Genomic DNA, 24,745 nt, shown 5'->3' on the forward strand with positions numbered 1-24,745 from the left:
GATTAGTTATCGAGGCCGAGATAAGATAACGTTGAGGATATGTGCAATTTATTCAGCTTCTCTACATGCTATGGATATGGATCTGCTGGATTTTGCTTCCCTGCCTACAACATGGCTAGTACATGCAACCGCCATGTGGTCTAACAGCATGTGCTGTGCAACCCCCATGTGGTCTAGGTCTAGCCAGGGACATGTGCTACCATGGAGACATGTGTTGTGGCATGCTGGTTGTCAGAGAGAGAGACATGCGTTGTGGCATGTTGGTTATCAGAGAGAGAGACATGCACTGTGGCGCGCTGGTTATCAGAGAAAAAGACATATGCTGTGGTGTGCTGATTATCAGAGATATGTTATATATACAAATATGTTCATCAGTTACCATTTAATGTCTTGAACTAATACCAGCGTTAATTTAAGTAATATTTACGAGCCGTTTGAAAATATGAAACAAATCAATAATAATCTATAGTTTTGCCACCCCACTTTGAAAAAGACCAAATAAAATATTAAATTAATATGCGCCTAAAAACTTTGATTATCCCTAATCAGCCGAACAGCTCAACTGATACTAACATCAGCCGTAGAGATTACAATAGTCGCAGCCGCGCCTACAGCGGGGACTAATAATGGCGCTGCATTTAATCATGGGTGTGTTATTTACTTTTAATTGATCACGTTGGGGTGTGTTATTTACTTTTAATTGATCATGTTGTTCCCTTTTGTAAAGTGAAGTCAATAAACGGTGCAGTAAGTTGGCGACGGTGGAGTGATGTAGTAAGTTGGCGGCCGTGGAGTGTTGGAGAGTCAGCGCCGGAAGGTGTGCCGAAGTCTAATGCGAAGTCATTTAACAAAAACCAACACTTTTTTTTATGCGGAGTGATGTAGTAAGTTGGGGGCCGTGGAGTGTTGGAGAGTCAGCGCCGGATGGTGTGCCGAAGTCTAATGCGAAGTCATTTAACAAAAACCAACACTTTTTTTATGCGAAGTCATTTAACAACAACCAACACTTTTTTTTATGCGAAGTCTTCATTGGGTTTCACATTTAACAAAACCAACGTCTTTTTATTAAAAAAAAATTGTGAATCAAAGTATACACCAAATGGTCCAAACAGCCTGCAATCCTCCATAGAGTGTATGACATTAAACTATCTATCTAAGTGGAAATCGAGCTATGAAATTTAATTCTCTCCTAGGACGGGGGAGGGAAGGATCGTGTAGCTTTGGAAACGACGTCTTCAACAAATTCGTTCAAATTTGTATCAGAAGAACCGCCTTCATTCATGGCGCTTTTCGCCAATTGTTTCCATTTCACAGCATTCTTCCGCACTTCTTCTCCCGCTTTACTCCTCTTGTCAACGGCCATTCTCATACATCTCTCGATCTCATCCCTTCCCACAGTCCCATCCTCTCCCTTTCTCATTCTCACTCCCGCCTTCCACACATCTGCAAGGAATTTCGAATTGGTGGTCTGATCGGTCCAGACACCCAAGGTCAGCACTGGAACTCCCAAACTCAAGGCCTCCAGGGTGGAGTTCCAGCCACAATGGCTCATAAAAGCAGCCACAGACGGATGAGACAACACGTCCAGCTGAACACACCAGCTCACCACGAGCCCACGGCCTTGGGTTTTCTCTGCGAAGTCTGCAGGAAAAAATTCCGTAATGTCGTCGTGCCCGGGAGGAGGCCGGATGACCCACAAGAAATTTTGTTGGCTGCTCTCAATTCCCAAGGCCAACTCATGGATTTGCTGGGGGTTTATGACTGTGATGCTGCCGAAGGAAATGTATACGACGGAGGAGGGGGGCTTTTGGTCCAGCCACTCCTGCACCTTGTCCGTCGCCTTCCACGGATCTGCGCCGACTCGCGCGTCGTGGGGATTACGACCGTCGACAAAAGCGGAGGGTATGCAAGGGCCTATGCTGCTAAATGGCACTCCAAATCTGTTGAAATCTAATTTCAACGCAGACCACCAGAAACCGTGAACCAAGCCAGAAACCGTTCACCGGATTTTCTCGGAGCGATTTGCCGACGAAGGAATAATCCGGGAAGGAGCTCCGATACAATTTGGAGCTGACACGTGGTTCAGCCCTGACGTAACGCAACGTCATTTTCTCGGGCGTTAAAGTTGGGCAGCAAACAGGTTTCCGATATTGTTGACCTCCGTCGGATTTACTCCATCGCTCTCCACCGTTGATGAACTAAAGCTGCATACGAGGTGCATTAAAGGCTTGCGTGGATTAAACTTTTGGTTGACCGCCGTAGGTGAAAGAGTTAATGTTGGTACAAGATTTTGGTGGCCCGTTTTAATATGAGTATGGGCACATTACAATATATTTTTTTTATATAGCACGTAAGTTCCTTTTTAGGAAAAGGTATGGTGCATTTAAAACATAGGTATGGGCACGTTTTAATAGAAGCCTATGACTTTTACGGCATGTATTAAAAATAAAAAAAATCGTATGTAATATGTTTTTTTTCTGTTGACTTTTATGTATTGCACACGGGAGGAAAAATGTATGTGTATTCACAGCAGTGAAAAACGTTGATGGTGCGGTAAAAGAAGAAGAGAACCAGAGGATGTATGCACAGCAGTGCACGAATACATTCAGTAATGTTTTGTGAAGTTTTTTTAAGTAGCGAAAACCATGTGTGGTTTTGCATGAAGTAAGTTTTTGTAAGTTTGTGTAAGTTTTGCTTTTACAGCAGTATGTAAAATTGTTTTACACCAGTAAATGTGAATGGAGGTTTTACAGCAGTAAATGTTAATGGGAATTTTTCTAGCAGTGTAAATTCTCATATGGAGACACAGTGAATGTTTTTGTTGTTTTAATGAATAGAAATATTTTATGGTGAAATCCTCTGTCTCTCAGTGATTTTTTTTAAGTCTTCTGTGCACAAAAGGATCCTGGAGTAAAGTAAAACAGAGCATTGTCTCTGTGTGTGTTTGAATGTTTGGTTTTTGGTATTTTCCCCATTAAAAATACCCAACAGTGGTATCAGAGCAGGTTTAGGCTCTTTGTAGGAGACAAAGAAGCTGAAGGGAGAAGGTTGTTGCTGCAGCAAAACTTCTCAGGCAGACAGAAGACAGTCAACAAAAGATTCAGGTATTCCAAAAAGTTTTTTTTGTGTTGCTGAAGAAACAGTCAGCTGTTTTAAACACACAGTCAAGGATTTAGAGGCATAGATCAGAATACAAGGAATGGCCAGCACAAGCACTGGTATGGGTTTGTTTAACACCCAGCTCCCACAGTTTAATGGGAAGAACTATGACTACTGGTCAATAACTATGACAGCTCTGCTTGCTTCCCAAGATTTATGGGAAATAGTTGAAGAAGGCTTTGAAGAACCAGCAGATGAAACTGAGTTCAATGCATTAACTCAAGGAGAGAAGGATCTGCTGAAGAACAATAGGAAGAAAGATTCAAAAGCCCGTGTGTTGTTGTATCTAGCAGTAGACCAGAGTATGTTTCCAAGGTTAGCAGCAGCTAAGACAGCCAATGAAGCATGGCAAACCCTCAAGACAGCCTATCAAGGCATGGAGAGAGTGAAGACAGCAAAGCTACAATTGCTGAGAAAGGATTTTGAGAACTTGAACATGAAGGAGTCAGATAACATTGACTCATTCTTCACTCATGTGATTGGTGTAATCACACAAATGAGAACTCATGGAGAAACCATTGAAGACAGAAGAATTGTGGAGAAAATATTGAGGGTCTTACCCTCAAGGTTTGATGCCATAGTCACCACCATTGAAGAGACAAAGGATCTCTCAAGCTATTCAGTTGATGAGCTACATGCATCACTGATAACACATGAGCAGAGGTTGAGTAGGAATGAAAACTCATCTCTTGAGCAAGCCTTCAAGACCCAGATGTCCTTTGGAAGAGGCAGAGGTCAAGGCAGAGGAAACAAAAGAGGAAGAGGCAGAAGCCAGAATAGAGGTGGAAGGAACAACTCATCAAATGCACAAGGAAGAGGCAACAATCCAAATCAGAACCAAGGCCAAGGCAGCAGCCAACAAGGAGGACAACATCATGCTCAAGGACAAAGGTATGATAAATCTAATGTTCAATGCTATTATTGCAAAAGGTATGGACATTATGCTAGTGATTGTAGAAAGAAACAGCATGATATGAACAGCAGACAAAATGCAAATGTTACAAGAGAAAACAACAGTCAAGAAAATGTCCTGTTAGCTTGTAACATGGCTGAAACACATAGTGAGGACATATGGTTTTTAGACTCAGGTTGCAGCAACCATATGACCGGAAACATAGCCTTCTTTTCTGCCCTAGATAAAAATGTGAAATCAGAAGTCACACTAGGAACTGATAGTAAAGTGTCTGTTATGGGAAAAGGAGAAATAAAAATACTTTCAAAGCAAGGAGAAAGGAAAACCATAGCAGATGTATACTATGTCCCCGGAATGAGATGTAATCTCTTGAGTGTTGGACAGCTTGTCCATAAGGGGTACAATGTTTTCTTTAAAAATGATGTATGCACCATCATGGATATACCACCCAGCAAAAGATGCATTGCTGAAGTGAAGATGACAAGGAACAGGATGTTCCCTCTCCGGATCAGGGCAGACATGAAGAACAAAAGGGAAATGGCAGCAGTCACCGAAGAGGCCTTCCAAAGCGTGCCAAAGGATGAGAACTGGTTATGGCACTTGAGATTTGGGCATCTAAATTTTGGAGGTCTAAACTTATTGAGCAGAAAAGGAATGGTAAGAGGATTACCATTGATAGAGAAACCGGACAGCCTATGTGAAGGCTGCATTTTGGGAAAACAACATAGAGAAAGTTTTCCATCAGGGAAGAGTATAAGGGCAAAGACACCCTTAGAGATTATCCACTCAGATTTGTGTGGACCAATGCAAGCTCCATCATTAGCTGGCAGCCTATATTTCTTGACATTCATTGATGATTTTACAAGAAAGACTTGGATATACTTTCTTAAAAACAAAAGTGAAGTGTTTGAGAAATTCCAAAACTTCAAGGCATTTGTGGAAAACCAAAGCGGGCTGCACATTAAAGTTTTGAGAACTGATAGAGGAGGTGAGTATATCTCCAAGGAATTCCTAAGATTTTGTAGAGAAAATGGAATTCATAAACAGTTTACAACAAGGTACACTCCGCAGCAAAATGGAGTTGCTGAAAGGAAGAACAGGACCATCATGGATATGGCGAGGAGCATGCTAAAGGCAAAGCATTTGGGAAATGACTATTGGGCTGAAGCTGTACATTGTGCAGTTTATATATTGAACAGGTGTCCTACAAAAGCAGTCATGAACAAAGTGCCAGAAGAAGCATGGAGTGGGAGAAAGCAAGGTGTCACCCACTTGAGAGTTTTTGGATGTGTGGCCTATGCACACATACCAGATCAGCTAAGGAGGAAGTTGGACAGCAAAGGGGAGAAATGTCTGTTCATTGGATACAGTGAGGAATCCAAAGCATACAGGTTGTATATCCCATCTACCAAGAAGTTTTTCGTCAGCAGAGATGTTCAATTCATTGAAGAGGAAGCTTGGGATGGAAGCATAGAGAAAACAGTGAATGTCAAGAACTGTTTGTCTCATGATGAAGATGAAGAGGAAGTGGCTGAAATGCATCCCCAAACAGCAGCGCCAACACAAGGACAGCAAGGTACACCATTGAGGATAAATGAGAGTGCTTCTCCAAGCACACCACAAGGAGGAAATTCAAGTGCATCTTCAAGCACTTGCACACCAAGTGAAAGAGGTAAGAAATTTAGAAATCTAAGTGACATTTATGAAGAAGGAATGAATTCCTTATTTGCCTTATTTTGTCATGTTGATGATCCTATTCATTTCGAAGATGCAATCAAAGATAGGAAATGGATAGAAGCTATGGATGAGAAGATGAATGCCATAGAGAGAAACAAAACATGGGATTTGGTTGAGTTACCAAAAGGCAAAGAAGTCATTGGTGTGAAATGGGTCTATAAGACCAAGAGCAATGCTGAAGGCAAGATAGAAAGGCACAAGGCAAGGCTGGTTGTCAAAGGCTACAAGCAGCAGTATGGAAGAGATTATGAGGAGACTTTCGCCCCGGTTGCAAGAATGGAAACCGTGAGAGCAGTGCTGTCCATAGCAGCTCAAAACAAATGGAAAGTCTACCAAATGGATGTGAAATCAGCATTCCTAAATGGAGTGTTAATGGAAGAGGTTTATGTGGAACAGCCTCTCGGATATGAGAAGAAAGGTGAAGAGCACAAAGTGTGCAAATTGAAGAAAGCTCTTTATGGGCTGAAGCAAGCGCCAAGAGCATGGTACAGCAGGATAGATTCATATCTATTGGATAATGAATTTGACAAATGTGAAGGAGAACCCACAGTCTACATCAAAGAAAAGGATGGTAAGATTTTGATTGTGGTCTTATATGTTGATGATGTGATTTTCACAGGTAATGATGATCAGCTCATTAAAAATTTTAAATCAGTCATGAAGGATGAATTTGAAATGACTGACATGGGTTTCTTGAGATACTTCTTAGGCATAGAAGTAGATCAAAATGAAAAAGGAATTTTTATATCTCAAGCAAGATATGTAAATCAAATTTTGAGCAGATTTAAGATGGAAGAATGCAAGGCAGCCATCACTCCCACAGTAATGGGATTAAAGCTCAGCGGAGAGGACAGCAGCAAGGATTTTGATCCTAGTTTATACAAGAGTATTGTAGGCAGCCTCATGTACTTAACAGCTACTAGGCCTGATTTAATGTATGCTGTTAGTTTAATTTCCAGGTTCATGGAGAGGCCAAAGGAGGCACATTGGCAGGCAGCAAAGAGAATTTTGAGGTATGTCAAAGGCACCAAAATGTTTGGAATTTTATATCATGCCTCAGAACATTCAGATTTGGTTGGGTACACAGATAGCGATTGGGCTGGAAGTGTAGATGATCGGAAGAGCACTTCCGGTTATGTTTTTAATATGGGTTCAGGAGCCATTTCATGGGCTTCTAAGAAGCAGTCCATTGTAGCATTGTCTACAGCAGAGGTTGAATATGTGGCAGCGACAGCAGCAGCTTGTCAGGCAGTGTGGATGAGAAGAATGTTGAGAAGCTTAGGCCAAGAGCAGGCAAAAGCGACAGTGATCTTTTGTGACAATAGCTCAGCTATTGCACTGTCAAAGAATTCAGTGTTTCATAAGAGAACGAAACACATTGATACAAGGTTTCACTACATCAGAGAATTAGTGAACAATGGAGAAATTGTCCTAGAACATTGCAGGACTCAAGAACAGGTAGCAGACATCTTGACAAAGCCATTGGATCAGAAGAGCTTTGAATTTTTGAGAAAGTGTCTGGGTATGACTGAATGCCCAGCTGTTGAAATTAAAGGGGAGTGTTGAAATCTAATTTCAACGCAGACCACCAGAAACCGTGAACCAAGCCAGAAACCGTTCACCGGATTTTCTCGGAGCGATTTGCCGACGAAGGAATAATCCGGGAAGGAGCTCTGATACAATTTGGAGCTGACACGTGGTTCAGCCCTGACGTAACGCAACGTCATTTTCTCGGGCGTTAAAGTTGGGCAGCAAACAGGTTTCCGATATTGTTGACCTCCGTCGGATTTACTCCATCGCTCTCCACCGTTGATGAACTAAAGCTGCATACGAGGTGCATTAAAGGCTTGCGTGGATTAAACTTTTGGTTGACCGCCGTAGGTGAAAGAGTTAATGTTGGTACAAGATTTTGGTGGCCCGTTTTAATATGAGTATGGGCACATTACAATATATTTTTTTTATATAGCACGTAAGTTCCTTTTTAGGAAAAGGTATGGTGCATTTAAAACATAGGTATGGGCACGTTTTAATAGAAGCCTATGACTTTTACGGCATGTATTAAAAATAAAAAAAATCGTATGTAATATGTTTTTTTTCTGTTGACTTTTATGTATTGCACACGGGAGGAAAAATGTATGTGTATTCACAGCAGTGAAAAACGTTGATGGTGCGGTAAAAGAAGAAGAGAACCAGAGGATGTATGCACAGCAGTGCACGAATACATTCAGTAATGTTTTGTGAAGTTTTTTTAAGTAGCGAAAACCATGTGTGGTTTTGCATGAAGTAAGTTTTTGTAAGTTTGTGTAAGTTTTGCTTTTACAGCAGTATGTAAAATTGTTTTACACCAGTAAATGTGAATGGAGGTTTTACAGCAGTAAATGTTAATGGGAATTTTTCTAGCAGTGTAAATTCTCATATGGAGACACAGTGAATGTTTTTGTTGTTTTAATGAATAGAAATATTTTATGGTGAAATCCTCTGTCTCTCAGTGATTTTTTTTAAGTCTTCTGTGCACAAAAGGATCCTGGAGTAAAGTAAAACAGAGCATTGTCTCTGTGTGTGTTTGAATGTTTGGTTTTTGGTATTTTCCCCATTAAAAATACCCAACAAAATCTTGATCTCATTAGGTCGATCGTCTCGGCTTCCAGTTCATAAAAGGTATTCGCGAGAACCCACGCGACATCGCTGAGACCGTCTAATTGGTGGAGATAAATCTGCAGTCTTTCCTCTGTCTCTGTGAATGCCGAAGGTAAATCTCCCAATTTCAGTTCTGGAAGGCTCGGAATGGCAACGCTCACGCTCTCTGCCATTTGTCTTGAATCCCACTTTTCTCCTGTGTGACATCAGATGCATACAATAGTTTGAGAATTATATAACAGCAAATACAAATTATTGCATTAAAGAGTAAGAGGAGAGCAGCGAGTGAGACCTGAATTATTAAAGTGATAATAGATGGAGAAAAGTGCAGTGGACTGTGTCCAAAACAAAGCATGAGGAATATTCATCTTCTTTGCGACTTGTCGAGCCCATGGAAGAAATGGGTTATAAACGATACAGCACACGGGAGGAGCATTCCCTCTGGTATTCAGTCGGTGGATGAGCCTCTCCAATGTGGAGCCGTCCATGTTGTTGCGCATATGATTAAAAACGACGTTGTTGATATTTGAATCGAGGGTATGGTCTTGAGGAAGGCCGTCTGGAATGCATTCGAATTGTATAGGGAGATTAAGTCGTCGCAGAGAGTCCTTGGCTTGTATCACTTTGTGATGATTGTAGCTGAATGTAACGAATGTGACGAGCAGTCCTCTGGAGGCGATGTTCTTGGAGAACTGTAACATTGGATTCGTGTGGCCCGTTGCTGGGTATGACAATACCATGACGTGCGCCTTAATACTTCTCTTCTCCAATTCCATGTCTGCAATGCAAGAGCTGCAACTGATTTCCTTTCTGTATATTCGGTATACAACTTCTCGTAACACAACACAGGCACAACCATAGCGAGGCAACACAACAAATTTATAGAATAGCGGTAGGAAGTTGAGATTTATGCAATTACGTAAATGCCTTCGGAACTGTGAGCTCATGGTGATGATGTCTCGCGAAGTCGTCACTCTTGCGTAGTGATATCTCTGACCAAGTCAAGTCGTAACCAATTAGGATTTATTTAAAAGCACACCTTGTAAAAGGTAGGTAAATATAAAATATGTTGATTTTTAAAATACTTAAACCAAAACATACCCAATTTTGGTTTCATTGAAAAACAGGCTTTGTGAACTGTCAATCTGCTGATTTAAAAAAAAAAAACACTTCAATCAAAACAATTTTGTAAAACGAGCAATGAAAAAATCCACAAAAAAGGCTTATCCCTTTATTTATTTATTTATATATATATATCAACTCGCAATTTCACAAGTTGATTCGGAAAGTGGGAATTAAAACGGGATTACATGTAATTAAAACAAATTACACCTTAACATCAATCTGGTTCTTCCAAGCAATTTAAATTAGATTTACAAAAACAGTCTCCCATGTTATTAAATTGTATTTTCCATAGATTTTGTATTTATTTATTGAAAAGTTTTAATTTAAATTTTTATTTTTAATAAAAAATCTCTAATCTATGAATATGGATGAAATTTAATGAGGTGAGCTAGCCTAGATCAGTTTAGTGGACAAAATATGGCAGATACAAATGTCTTTTTGGGATGATTTAATTCTCCAAATGTGATATTTTTATTTTTTTTAATTAAAATAAATATTAGTATTTAATTATGTAGTTATTCAATAAGAATGTTTATTATGGAATATGGTTTTTAGAATTTTAATTTAATTATCATTAATTATTAATAGGATGGTATAAATATAACTTCAATAAAATATTCATTAAATTCATTAATTAAAAAAAAATCATATGAAAAGTGTGATATAAAATGAGTTATGATTTTTTGGATATATGGTATTGGTAAGCAATGGTATTGATTGATGGTATCATAAGAAGCTCTATGATAAAGTGAAGGTGAATCTCCATGGTTAATAATCTTGTTACATGTTTTTTTATATGGTTAAGAATTTTACTACATGTTTTTTTACAATGTATATATGTTTAACTTATATATTAATTCCTTTTATCAGTCATTTAATTATGTTAATAAATTTTATGATTAGTGATATCTAATTATCTGTAGAAATTTGAATAATATAACACTTATTCACAGAGATTATCCTGATTATACACTATTTGCGGAATGCATGCATAATATATAACCTCCTCTACAATTGATCATCAATTTTGGAATTAAAAACAATCGCATGCGCACATTGAAACATCAATCACACATATCAACACAGTATGTAACGGGGAAAGCATACAGCTGAAAACCCCCAACTATCTGTATATTATAATGATAGAGAACATGTAACAATACATAGTACAATACTCCTCACAAGTACTCAATACTATTTCCACATGCTACACACAAAACTAGCTCAGATCTGAACAAGTCAAGGGTTCAAATCTCCTCCACTGTTTGCCTGCCTCTACTGCGCAATCCAAGTTGAGAATAGATCAGATCCAAGTTCGAATTCCCTTAGCTTGTACTGCGCAATCCTCATTGGAAATCTCAATCAATGATTGTGCAAATCTCATGCACAGCTATAGTCACAACTGATAGTAGTCTCACGCTTTCACCCACCTCTAACACTTGTCTCCACTGAACTGTCCATGCACTGAGTTAACTGATGTATTCTTTAGTTGATTTATGAGTTAATAATTAGTGAATTAATTAATAATTAATTCACATCACTCATCACTAGTGTATTTGGCAGTTAGACTAAATACAACTAGTTCAACTAAGTCAAACTGAACACAACTCTATCAACTCCTCAATCAACTCCACCAAACTCAATCACTTGAGTTCTAACTGAAGTCCATTATGCAATAGCTCAAATAACCCATAGGAAAAGCGTATTTCTTTCTGGAAGTTGCATGTGCCACATCCGTAGCTCGAACTGAAGTGCTGCAAGAGGATAAGATAATGTTTATAGTCCAAATATTATTAAGAGCTAATAATATTCGACTGTTCTATTTTTAGACGGGCAATCTAAAAATAGATTCCTCCCATATGTCTAAAAATATAAGTCCATCTATTTTTACCAACATGACCAATCATCCATAAATAGCATCCTGCAACTCATAGACCATGATCCATATGTCTAAAAATAGACTTTGCGCCAAAAATAGCCTGCTGGCCCACTTAGTGAAGACGACTTCTTTTCACTAAGCTCCATCATCTTGTTGCATTTTCAACACTCCCTCTCAAAAAGATATGGATTATCTGCAACCCCTATCCTGCCTCTGTGGTATTCAAATTTGCTCTTGGTGAGCGCCTTCGTCAAGATATCATCATCCTGATCCTCCGTGGGAATGTATGAAAGTAACATGATTCTCCGCTGCACACAATCTCTGATATGATGGTACCTGATGTCAATGTGCTTGGATCTATCATGAAATACTGGATTAACCGAGAGTTTAATGCAACTCTGGTTATCACAATAAATCACAGTAGGCTCCAAGTGTGACCCGAACAACTCGACCAGGATCTTCCTCATCCATATAGCCTCGCATGCAGCCAAACTTGCTGCCATATACTCGGCCTCTGCTGAACTGAGTGCCCCAGATCTCTGCTTCCTGCTGTACCAAGAAACTGTTGTCGACCCGATATTGAAGATCCCTCCAGATGTGCTCTTTCTGTCCGTTGGCTCCCTGCCCAATCTGCATCCGTGAAGCCACATAGCTTCACCTCATCCTCCTATCTGTACCACAATCCATATCCCGATGTGCCTCTGAGATAACGCAATACATGCTTGCCTGCCTTCCAGAAGAGCTTGGTTGGCTTAACCATAGCTTGTGAAAGTTGGTTAATAGCATAGCATATATTGGGTCGTGTATTGACCAGATACATAAGCGACCCCACCAAATGTCGATAAACAGTGGCATCCACTACCTCTGCTGAAGTAGCATCCTCCTTCCTCCAACCTCCAAGAAGAGGAGTATCAACAGGCTTGCAGCCATGCATGTTGAACTTCTCCAGTATCTCCCGGGCATACTTACCCTGAGAAACAAATACTCCATCACTGCGCTGCCAAATTTCCAATCCTAGGAAATAATGAAGGAGGCCCAAGTCCTTCATCTCAAACTCTCTAGCAAGATCCTCCTTGCATGAAAGTATCAACAGCTCATCTCCTGTCAAAATCAAATCATCTACATAAAGTACAATGATTAGCAACTTACCCTCCACCACAATCTGGTATAGGTTAGGATCCGCCTCACTCTTGGAGAATCCAAGTCCGATGAAATAACTGTCTATCTGTGTGTACCAAGCACGAGGTGCTTGTTTCAACCCATACAGCTCTCTCTTGAGCCTGCACACATGCGACTCACTACTGAAGATCTAGAAACCTTCGGGCTACTCTATGTACACCTCCTTCTCAATGACTCCGTTGAGGAACGCAGTCTTCACATCCATCTGATGGATGTGCCACCCCATCTGTGCTGAGAGAGCAAGAATCGTCCGTATGGAAGAATACCTTGCGACAGGTGAAAAGGTCTCATCATAATCGATCCCCTCTATCTATGAGAAACCTCGGGCAACAAATCTTGCCTTGTAATTCTCCACACTCCCGTCAGCTGCCTGCTTCACTTTGTAGATCCATCTCGAACCCACCACTGATTTCCCCTCCATCTTGGGACAATCTCCCATGCACTGTTTCTGACAATCAAATGATACTCTTCCACCATGGCATCTACCCATGCGGGATCCTCCACAGCTTCCTCGAAAGAGGATGGCTCAGTCACGACACATTTGCTCACAAGAGCCATGTATCCAGTGTACCGATCAGGTGATTGTCTCTGTCTGCGCTGTCCTGTAGGTGGTCCTACAACCTTCTCTGCATCTTGAGCCAGTCGCTCAGCTTCTGTAGTGCGCTTTCACCCTCTGATGGTTGGCGCTGCACGAGTGGTCTCTTCCACTCCATGAACTTCATCTTGTGGCTGATCCACATCCTGAAGCTCATCCTTAGGAACTAATAGCTCCTCATCTGCATGCAAGTGTGGCTCCCTCTCAAGCGAACACTTCATGGCTTTCTCCTCCTGAAATTTGATATCCTGTCGCACAAAAGTCTTGCGATTGTCTAGCAAATACACACGATAGTTGTGGGGTGTATCATTGTACCCCACAAATATCCCAACCTCTGCGGTCGGCTCCAGCTTCTTCTTGCATCCTTCGTCACATGCATGTAAATAGGAGAACCAAAAATCCTCAAATGGGAAATATCAGGCCTCTTACCAGAATAAGCCTCCTCGGGTGTACTCATGCCAAGTATCTTGTGAGGACAACGGTTCTGCACATATATTGCAGTATTGCATGCCTCCGCCCACAAGTGAAGGGGTAGACCCTGATCATGCAACATCGCTCGTGCAGCACCCACGATCATTCTGTTCTTCCGCTCAGCAACCCCGTTCTGCTATGGGTTATGAGGAGCTATGAGATCTCTTCGAATCCCTTCTGCGCTGCAGAAGTCCTTGAACTCGCCAGAGATGAATTCACCACCTATGTTGCTCCTAAGAGCCTTCACCTTCTTCCCGGATTCCTTCTCGACCAGTGCTTTGAACTCACAGAACTTTGAGTATGTCTCGCTCTTCTTCTGCATGAAGAAGATCCAACACTTTCGAGAGAAATCATCAACAAAGATCACATAGTACTTGTTCTTTGCTGTCGAAGCTACTGAGAAAGGTCCACATACGTCTGTGTGAATTCTCTCAAGGATCGTCGTGGCACGACTATCCTTCTCGTGAAAGGTGGCTTTCACAAATTTTCCCAAAGTACATGCCTTACACTGATCTGACTACGCAAGAGTGCCTTTAGGAAGCCCAGTAGAAATATGCTGCAGTATCTTCAAGGCTCCATGGTGAAGGTGGCCCAATCTCCGGTGCCACAGCTCGCCATCATCCCAACTCACCAATCCTACTACCTTGCATGTCATTGCTGCACAACCATCTACATGCAATTGATAAAGGTTCTTGACTCGAACCCCTATCTTCCGGGTTTCTCCAGTTGTCTTACTGCGCAAGAAAGCCTTTCCCTCGTTGAAGACAACATCATATCCCTTGTCTTCTAACATCGCCACTGAGATAAGATTCTTCTTCAATCCTGGAACATGCATCACTTCCTTCAATATGAATGGTTTACCAGACTCCCTCTCAAAGGAAATGGTACTGATACCGGTCGCACTGTATCTACCATCATCACCCATCTCGATGTGCACTCCAAGATCTTTCCCATCCAGATCAGAAAACAAATCTCGATCTCCTGTCATGTGAAAAGATGCACCACTGTCCAAGAACCATACCGATCCCATCACACTTGATACCAAGCATGTGATCAGCGAAAAATCCAGCTCAAACTACGAGGCTAAGGCCTCTCCCGCTGCAGATCCAGCAGCTTGCTTATTTTTCTTCTTCTGCGGACAATTTGTGGTATAATGTCCGTGCTGGTGACAGTGAAAGCACTTCACCTTGGACATGTCCTGCTTCTTGCCTTTCGCACCGGAATGAGAAGCTTTCTTGTTCTTCCCCTTCTTTGCTTTGGCAGCCAAAGCACAATTTTCTTCATCAGATGCCTTTGATGAAGATCTGTCCCTGGTATTCCACCTGATCTTCTTTTGCACAAGATCAGAGCAAAGTCTCTCCCATCCTGGCAATTTCTCCCGACCATTGACAAAGTCCTGATAGGAATGCCAACTCTTCGGAAGACCAAGGAGAGCCAAGCTCACCAAGTCCTCATCATCGACAGTCATCCCCACACTTCCCGGCTCATCCCGGCATTGGGTGAACTTCGTGAGATACTTGGGCATACTGTCTCCTTTCTCACACTTAATGTTTCTGAGTTTATCCTTGAGCACCAACTTCCTCTGGTCGCTCTTGCTTTGGAATAAATTTGTCAACACTTTCCACATCAAGTATGGAGAAGCCTTTCCATGCAGGCTGGATACAATGTGATCCTTCACGCCCTCCAACAGAATCCTTCGACACTTTGTTGTCTTCTTTTTCCAAGCCTCAACGTGAGCAGCATCAGTAGGCTTTGGGACCTCAGCATCTATGAACTCCTTCAAGCCATTGTCATCTAACACCGCCTCCAACCTGTCTTTCCATGCAATATAATTCGAGCTGCCTTCAAGGGCATACTCCAATCGCAATCCGTTGAAAGACATTTCAACTTCGACACCAAGAAAACACTGCTGCAAATTCGAATTCCACCAACTCAAAACTCAATCGCTTCTGATCTAAAATTCGTGAGAACAAAGTATTTCTCGTATAGAGATTGACTGTATGGGCATTTACCAGATATCTCACCTTCCAAAAGAAGGATGAATCCAGAGGCTACCTGGCCCGATTACAGACTCTGCCTGAAGAAATAAAATGTAATCACTTTCTGAATAATAGATCTGATGATCAACTTCGCTCTGATACCATGTAGAAATTTTAATAATATAACACTTATTCACAGAGATTATCCTGTTTATACACTATTTGCGGAATGCATGCATAATACATAACCTCCTCTACCATTGATCATCAATTTTGTGGAATTAAAAACAATCGCATGCGCACATTGAAACATCAATCACACATATCAACACAGTATGGAATGGGGAAATCATACAGCTGAAAACCCCCAACTATCTATATATTATAATGATAGAGAACATGTAACAATACATAGTACAATACTCCTCACAAGTACTCAATACTATCTCCACATGCTACACACAAAACTAGCTCAGATCTGGACAAGTCACGGGTTCAAATCTCCTCCCCTGTTTGCCTGCCTCTACTGCACAATCCAAGTTGAGAATAGATCAGATCCAAGTTCGAATTCCCTTAGCTTGTATAGCACAATCCTCATTGGAAATCTCAATCAATGATTGTGCAAATCTCATGCACAGCGATAGTCACAACTGATAGTAGTCTCACCCTTTCACCCACCTATAACACTTGTCTCCATTGAACTGTCCATGCACTGAGTTAACTGATGTATTCTTTAGTTGATTTATGAGTTAATAATTAGTGAATTAATTAATAATTAATTCACATCACTCATCACTAGTGTATTTGGCAGTTAGACTAAATACAACTAGCTCAACTAAGTCAAACTGAACACAACTCTATCAACTCCTCAATCAAATCCACCAAACTCAATCACTTGAGTTCTAACTGAAGTCCATCATGCAATAGCTCAACTAACCCATAGGAAAAGCATATTTCCTTCTGGCAGTTGCATGTGCCACATCCGTAGCTTGAACTGAAGTGCTATAAGAGGATAAGATAATGTTTATAGTCCAAATATTATTAAGAGCTAATAATATTCGACTGTTCAATTTTTAGACTTGCAGTCTAAAAATAGACTCTGCCCATATGTCTAAAAATAGAAGTCCATCTATTTTTACCAACATGACCAATCATCCATAAATAGCATCCTGCAACTCATAGACCATGATCCATATGTCTAAAAATAGACTTTGCGCCAAAAATAACTTGCGGGCCCACTTAGTGAAGGCGACTTCTTTTCACTAAGCTCCATCATCTTGTTGCATTTTCAACATTATCATGGTTACTTGTGGCCAACCAAGGTCAAATATCTAGGGATACATCATCAAACATGGTCAACCATAGTCAACTGAAATCATTCATAATCAACTATAATTAAATAATTACAATAATGCTCTTATTTAACCATGTCAAAAATCATAAAACCATGGTCATCCATCTTCAACATGTTAAATCATGTTCAACATGCCTCATCATAGTCAACCATGGTCAATATGACCAAATATAGTTAACCATGCACAACTATGGTCAACCATTTTCACCCATACTGAACATAGTAAACTGCTCAACCACAGTATCATATTCAACATGATCAACCATATTTAGTCATTGTCAATTATAATCTTCTACAAACAATTTTAGCTTAACTTAAAAAACCATGTTCATCTATATTCAGTGATCCACTATTTAGAACTACAACTTAATCATATTTAAACATAGTAATTATGTCATTAAAGATTACAAACTTTGATCAACATATGTGAACCACTTTATTAATATAGTTCGGCTATTTATTATCATTCTTAAATTCCTTTTCCTCTGCCATTATTTCTAACCGTTCTCATTTCCTTTTAACTCTGACTATCTTAAACATTTCCCTCATGAAATATTTATGATTCAAAAAATTCTTTAAATGTTAATAATAATTATATTTATACTCTTCTCTATGATTTATTTTTAAGAATAACTAAATTAATATTTAATAATATTTCTATTCATATTTTTCTTAATATGATTCATGTCCATAGTTCTCTATATTTTATTTTTTTAAATAATTATATTATGTTTGATAATATTTCTTTTAATATTCTCAATAATATTGTATTCATATTCTATCTTTGTTGAATAATAATTTGTCTATATTTTTTTAATAACATTTTGCTCGTATATAATAATATTTTTTAATGATAATAAGTGTATCGTACTTATAATGGAAAAGTATAATGTACATCATTATAAATAACTATATACTTGAGTTTATATTTAAATTTAAAAATATATATATATTTGGAAGATGAAGGTAGCATAAACAGGTGGATGAGAAGGGTGTTTTATAACTTTTTAACACAAATATAATTAGCTTATTTGTGGAGTTTTGAAAAAGAAACTAACAATCAAGTAAATGTTTGTTTTTTATTGTTGTTTTTGTTTTAATAATTAGAGAAATTGACTCTTGGGTTGGGTTTGTATTCATGTCATATCAGGTCGATTCTTATCGCTATCACTATAACCTCTTTGTGCCTATTTATGCCCCTTTTGCAAACAAAAGTTAACATTAGGGATTGAACCTTGACTCTCATAGTTTACATAATACTTCATAACATGACCATTGTGAATTGAGTTTCCCTCAGGAGCTTAGCAATAAGGTAGAGTTATATGCCCTTGAATTGGCCAAGTGGTTTGTTATTCAAAAACTTATCATCTTTAGGGATTCACACAACATGATCAAACATTTTTTTTCTAAAAATCACCCCACTCGATGTCAAGCTAAATTTCCTGTTCAAAAGAATCACGACCAATCATTCCTTTATCCAAGACGGCCAAGCTTTCCATGTGCTAAAGGAATTAAGCTACAAAATTGGTTCAATGGAAAATCAAGCCATATCCTTAGCTCTAGGCACTTTGAAGACACTTGGAACCTTATTAGTCATTCTAATTCCATAGGATGCTCACAATGTCCCAAGGCATGTGGGCCCTCTCCTTGAAATGTTGCCCATGCAAAAGTTGCCTCCCCATCGGAGCATGTGGCATGGGTGGTTGGTTGTGTTAGAAATCTAAGAAAAAACTTAGAAACACCCCTCCCACTAGTGATGATAAATGGAGGATGATGAAGGTGGTTGTTTACGAAATGATGGCTTGGGATGTTGTGAGGAGGGATCCCATGAGGTCTCGACTGAGCATCCTCATCTCCATTATTGTAGACAATGTTGCATGGTCGAATCCCCCTACGACATTGGATCGCTAATGGTGGATAAAGGACACAATCCAAGTGTAATTGTTGGATTGACTGGCATGTGAGGTAGTGGGAAGGGTGTGGGATCTTAGTTGTATTCCTCGAGTGATCTTGGTTGTGTGCAATATTCAGTTCTCAAGTATCATTTAAATAAGTGGAAATGTTATATTTTCTATTGAATTTGGGATATGTCCTGCAGTGTAATTTCAATTTTCTATAGTTTCACAACACTATTTTGGAGTATACATGTCTTGAGACATAGAGTTTTCTTGTGGGTGTAATCAAGTAAGGGAATGTATTCTCCCTAAGTCTCAAAGGGAAACACATGACAAATGGAATTGTTAATAACTAGCATGGGAATATGTCATCATAGAAATGATAATGAGATTTACTCCATATACATAGAGGCCCAATTGAAGATGTCTTCCCTCAAGCTACAATTTGACATCCATGATGGAAATAATGATTGAACATAATATATTAAATTAAGTGAGTAGCTAAAAAGACTTATGCTTATACTTGTAATGCACTCATGTAGCAACTTAGGAAGGTTTGTGAGTAATAATAACTCTAACATTCTCAACCAATTTAGTATTATATCCAAAGATTAGTTTGCCTAATTTAATTAGGTAACTTCCATGGAAAATTTAGTAATTTGGATGTAGTAGTTGTTTATAAATTTTTCATAGCTACAAAATACGATAATATTTTACACATTTTTCATAAACTATACACATATAGATACTGTTGGATATATGAAACAAACGTATAGTATAGAATACTAGAAAGTTTCAAATTAACTTTGAAAACATTAAATTTGAAACTCAAATTTCGATATGCGATATTCAAAAATATATATATATATATATATATATATATCCATTTGGCACTGCAAATTGCAAAGTCTAACATAAAAATATAGAAACGTAAGGATGGCCTCTTTATTGAAAGAGAGGCAATCATGTTCTCCTACCGGATATATTATATTTGGTCTCGATATTTACAAAGTGGACATCTTGTTTGGTGGGATTTGTTAGATGCCAACGTGATAATAATCTTTCAGTCAATGTTATATTATGTGTAGCACCTGTTCTCTTGGAATTTTTTAAAGCTGCAGTGTATGCTAAAATTTGTTTTCAAGAAAGAGACGGTATTAAACGAAACGTGCTGGACTTTGTGATACAAGATGAGATTGTTAATAATCAAAATCAACTAATGGTGCGTTGTGTCGCAAAACACACAAGTGCAAGGGAAACAAGAGTTGGATATCAAATATTTGTCGGCTGCGTATGGAAAGATTAATAGTAAAGAACAGGTAAAGAAATCCATTTTGATATCTCAATACCAAATAGTTATAGGTTGCGTGCCGAAAGAAAACTGAACTTGTAAAGAACAGGTAAATAAATCTACGTCTGTCATTTCCAAAACTTTGCACCGTTTCACCCGTAATACCCGGATATATTAGTGATTTGAATAGAGTAGTTCAACTTCATCAGCACTCCAATTGATCGAAAAGTCAACGGTTTTGTTATGTTTGACCTTTTTTTTTTATTCATGATTAAAAAATAACAAAAACTATTCATTATCAATAGATAAATTACTCAATTAAATAAATTAATAATCATTTTAAAAATAATATTAATGTTAAAAACCAATAATATGACTTTTAGGTACATAAAAATATATTACCTTATTTAATATAATGAATATTTACTTAAAAACATATATAAATGTCCACTAGCATAAAGAACGTAATACAACTAACAGTAATATATGAAAAAGAATTTTAAAAATATGGGGATGGAATCCTAATGAAATGTCTCCAATTATACTGTCTAAATAATTTTATATAAGAAATTCTAAAATTTATTTTTATAAATATAAAAGTTATATATATTAGCAATTGTACCAAAAGGTACAAAGAGAGGCCGATAGATTTATGAAGTTGGAATTGTTGAATTTTTATAAAAGGTCGGGCCACCTTCTCCGCTGCTATTGATATTGTACAGTTTATTAAATATGAAATAGAGTAAAAGATATAGGAGACAGAATAGACTGGGAATGTAAGATCTTTATATTGGAAGTGAAAAAGAGAACAAAGCAGCATGTCAAAGCAGAAATACTTAAAGAAAACCACAAGACTTTCTATTCATTCACATGTATTTAAAAACGTTGACATGACTGAAACAAAAAAGAAGAGAATTAGAAATTTCATGTAAATGTATTTTATTTTAAAAACAAACAACTAACCACTCTATAAATGTCATTGCAGAAGCCCATGTAAGGTATACATATTCCTATATATCTTTTTTGAAAACAAAAACAAAGATAACTTAATGTGAGTAGCATAACATCTAGCATTCCATGAACAATAGAAACCACACTTAAAAGGCCAAATCTATGTAAACTAAGTTTTTATTAAAATTGTAGGTACAAAAAAACTTATGACACTCCATAATTATGCATCATGTTTGGTGGAACATAGTAGACTTATTGCACTTGAATACTTCTAAATATTTTACTTGGTATTGTGTGTTTATCACAAGCAATTATACAGGAGATAGTTACATGCTTTGCAATGTATTAATAACTAAACATATATACAATGAAAGTATTATTTGGCTTCTAAACATATGTACAATAAGAGCATTTTATTACATATAGATGTAATTGACAATGAGCAGGTAATCATATATGCATGATGGGGCATGGCATCGGCAACAGAGTTGTTCCTGCAAATGACGCTGCATTTTTCTGTGTGTGTCACTTTCATGGATGTGAATTGTTATCTTGAGTATTTCTTTTACCTTCTTTAACAATTCAATGGTTGGATGCAAACGGTAAAGAGGCAATGTTTGCTGGGGCAGGATGTTGAATTTCTTGGCAATACTCATACAACAATCATAAATAGCCTGTATCCATACCTGTTTCCATCCAAAAATAAAATATTGTAAGTGACAATGGATGTGTTTGACGAAAGCATGTTTTTTAAAGCGCTGAAGTAAAATAAATAATTTTTTAAAGAAATTTCTAAATTGCAGTGAATGCTAGACCTTGTTGTTCATGGCGGGAAATATTTTGTTTGAATATTTGAAATAAAATAAATGATTTCAAACTAATATAAAATCATATGAGGTTAAATGTAATAGAAAGCAAATGTATGTGAAATTTGGTTATTGCAGCAAGTGGTGTTTACCATGTGGGTAATTCTGGAAAACAGGTTGTACGATTGGCTAGAGTATATTCTCCTGCATAGATTTTGATGCAAGCAATGATTCCTCTTGTTGTCTACGCTTAAGATATGGATTCTTGTGCATTTCTGCAATGTGTGAGAATGGGAATGTTGGATTGATTTGAATGTCTGCCAATGAACGCACTCTTGAAATTGCAGTGAACGTTAGCCCTTGTCGTTCTTTGGTGTCGATGTCTACTGTTGCTTTGTCTAATGTCATTCCTTGTGACTTGTGTATCGTTAAAGCCCATGCCATTTGAAGTGGTATCTGACGGCATGCACCCCTTGTGATGGGAGAAATGGGTACATATGTTGGGTGTGAAATATCCCATGGTGTTCCTTTGTATTGTATAAAGTCGACAACCACGAAGGATGGTAATTCTGGGGGCTTTGAACCAATAGAATAAAATCTTGAGATGACCTTCCCAAGTGTGCCATTGACAAGGCCTGCATGTATCCATAAGTTGCTGGTGAGCATAACTTTTTGTTCATTGCATAAGAGCACTTTTGCAGGCAAATGCTCATCTTCCGTTGTAGTAGGATTTCTCTGCCTTTGTTGTTCTGCAGAGCAAAGTGCTACTGGGATGTTCAATTTTTTAAGCATTTTCTTATTATGCAAAACAACTGAGTAGTTTATTGCATATAGGTGCATGGATTCTTCAAATGTGCGTTGCTCTTCATGTGTAAGAGACGAACTTGTTCTTGACATTAGGTGTTGCCAATCTTCAAGTGTAGATATTCCATTTCTGAGATTTGTGAGTATTTCCCAGAAAGCAACCTGGGATGGGCTAGCTCCTTGTTGACAAAAAACGGTTGAAAGTGTTATGAATATGTCGAAGCTGCGCCAAAGTGCAGTGCCACGCGATGTCCCAGCGTATAAAGGAATGTCTTTTACAGGTGGTAGCTGGCCTAAATCTCCGACAAGGATAATTGAGCGATTACCAAATGGTGCATTTCAATGAAGAGGGAATGCCTCTCTTAGACGATCATCAATGCGAGTAAGCATTTTTGGACCAATGAAGCTCGTTTCATCAATGAGAATGTACTCTACATGACGGAGTTGCTCTTGCAGTTGTAGGAGTGGTTGGCCTTCAAGAGGATGCATTGTTTGGATAGGGATACGAAGGGCGGAGTGAATTGTGAGCGCATTTATGTTGAAAGATGCAACGCTTGTTGGTGCAACTAACAACAAAGGGTTTTTGTTTGCTGGTGAGTTTTCCACAAATGCATGGTGCAGACATTTAATCAAATGGGATTTTCCTATCCCAGCTGTTCCTTGTATGATGATTTTGCGTGGGGGTTTTGGCGAAGGGGTTTTAAAGTGTGAAAAAATAGTGGTGAAGGCTATGTTTTGGGTAGGAGATAATGTGTGATCTTGGGGAAGGTTGCAAAAAGAATGATGTTCGTTTTGAATCCTTGAGCGGTTCAATTCAACGAAATTTATGGCAGTTTCTTGCAAGTGGGGAGGGATAGTATTATGTGACCAATTGTGGTTGGCATCAAAGTCGCAGTAGCCAATCATGTCAAGGTCATCAATTGCAATATTGTAACCTGGGTGCAGCTGAGAGAGGATTTGCCATTCGTTCATCTGCATGGAATCAGGAGGGATGTCGGGGTAGTTTGATCTTCAGTATGTGGGGTTTGTGGGTTTTCAATTTCTCGATGGACATGCCATGGTGTATATGTACCCTTTTTTTGTTCCCAGTGTGCAATAATTTCTGCATCAGTTGAACCAATATCATTGGGGAGTGTTCGGAAGGGGAAATACAATAGTAATTCACTCCAGCAAAAAGTGGCATAAGAAGGATCATCAGAGGAAGGAATGACATTGTAACGGGGAAATACATGTACAATCATTGGTGGGAATATGTGTTTCAATTGGTTTTTTTTCCGCTGGGAAGAATATGACCATGAGCGTGAAGCTTCAAGGAGGGGCAGTGATTCCAATGAGATAGGCCTGTTCATGTATGCAAGGATAAAGTTTGGGGTCAAACCAGGGTTCTCAGTATCTTATGAAACACGTTTGAAAACAGACTTGTTGACATTCAAAGACCGAAATGTACGGCTGCTGAGAGAAAGAGGTAACTTTTGTAACATATGGCATATTTCTTGTGCTCCAATGTCTCTATCTGCAATGGTTTCTGTAAGGAGTTTTCGGATAACAACAACCGTAGGTGCTTCTGGAATGGCACTTTGTGATAGCCGTGATAGCATTTGACGGTAGCTCTCAGATCTTGTTTCTGATTTTGCTGCATATTTTGAAATATATTTTAACACAGCATGGCGAGAAAGGACTGGTTGGCAATCAACATTTGCTCTCCAAATAGAGAGGAGATCGGCATTGTGAATATTCAATCTTTCATCATTGCGTGCAGGGACATAGGTTTTATGACCTTTATCATCAATGAAAAGTGAAGATGTGGACTTCAACTCCCATGGTACTCCATACCGGCAGCTAAGTACATTGTCTTTCTTGCGAAGACAAGAAGACTCATGACACTTTGTATGACGTTGAATGCAGTTGACAAGCTCTGTATAGTCTTCAAATTGATTGGATGTGAATATTGATGCTGTGTCAAGAAGACA

General features: G+C 38.7%; 1 protein-coding gene across 1 annotated transcript; it reads right to left on the bottom strand.

The window, feature by feature from the left end:
* Window positions 1-664: 664 nt before the first annotated feature.
* On the bottom strand, window positions 665-9,303 carry LOC149186976 (UDP-glycosyltransferase 75C1-like). Its single transcript, XM_089412714.1, has 3 exons — window positions 8,739-9,303; window positions 8,418-8,642; window positions 665-1,950 (listed from the first exon to the last, which is right to left on the bottom strand). The coding sequence occupies exons 1-3, from the start codon at window positions 9,220-9,222 to the stop codon at window positions 1,190-1,192; spliced, it is 1,470 nt and encodes a 489-aa protein (XP_089268840.1). The 5' UTR covers window positions 9,223-9,303; the 3' UTR covers window positions 665-1,189.
* Between the last annotated feature and the right edge of the window lie 15,442 nt (window positions 9,304-24,745).

The sequence above is a fragment of the Pinus tabuliformis genome, chromosome 3_1, assembly GCF_031772625.1.
Source record: "Pinus tabuliformis cultivar Carrire ecotype Pingquan chromosome 3_1, CPIR1, whole genome shotgun sequence".
Lineage (NCBI taxonomy): Eukaryota > Viridiplantae > Streptophyta > Pinopsida > Pinales > Pinaceae > Pinus > Pinus tabuliformis.

Coding starts and splice junctions, on each gene's coding strand:
- LOC149186976 (XM_089412714.1), bottom strand. CDS start 9,222: ATGGAATTGGAGAAGAGAAGTATTAAGGCGCACGTCATGGTATTGTCA. Junction 8,643..8,738: donor TTATCACTTTAATAATTCAG/GTCTCACTCGCT, acceptor GATGTCACACAG/GAGAAAAGTGGGATTCAAGA. Junction 1,951..8,417: donor CCTAATGAGATCAAGATTTT/GTTGGGTATTTT, acceptor CGTTGAAATTAG/ATTTCAACAGATTTGGAGTG.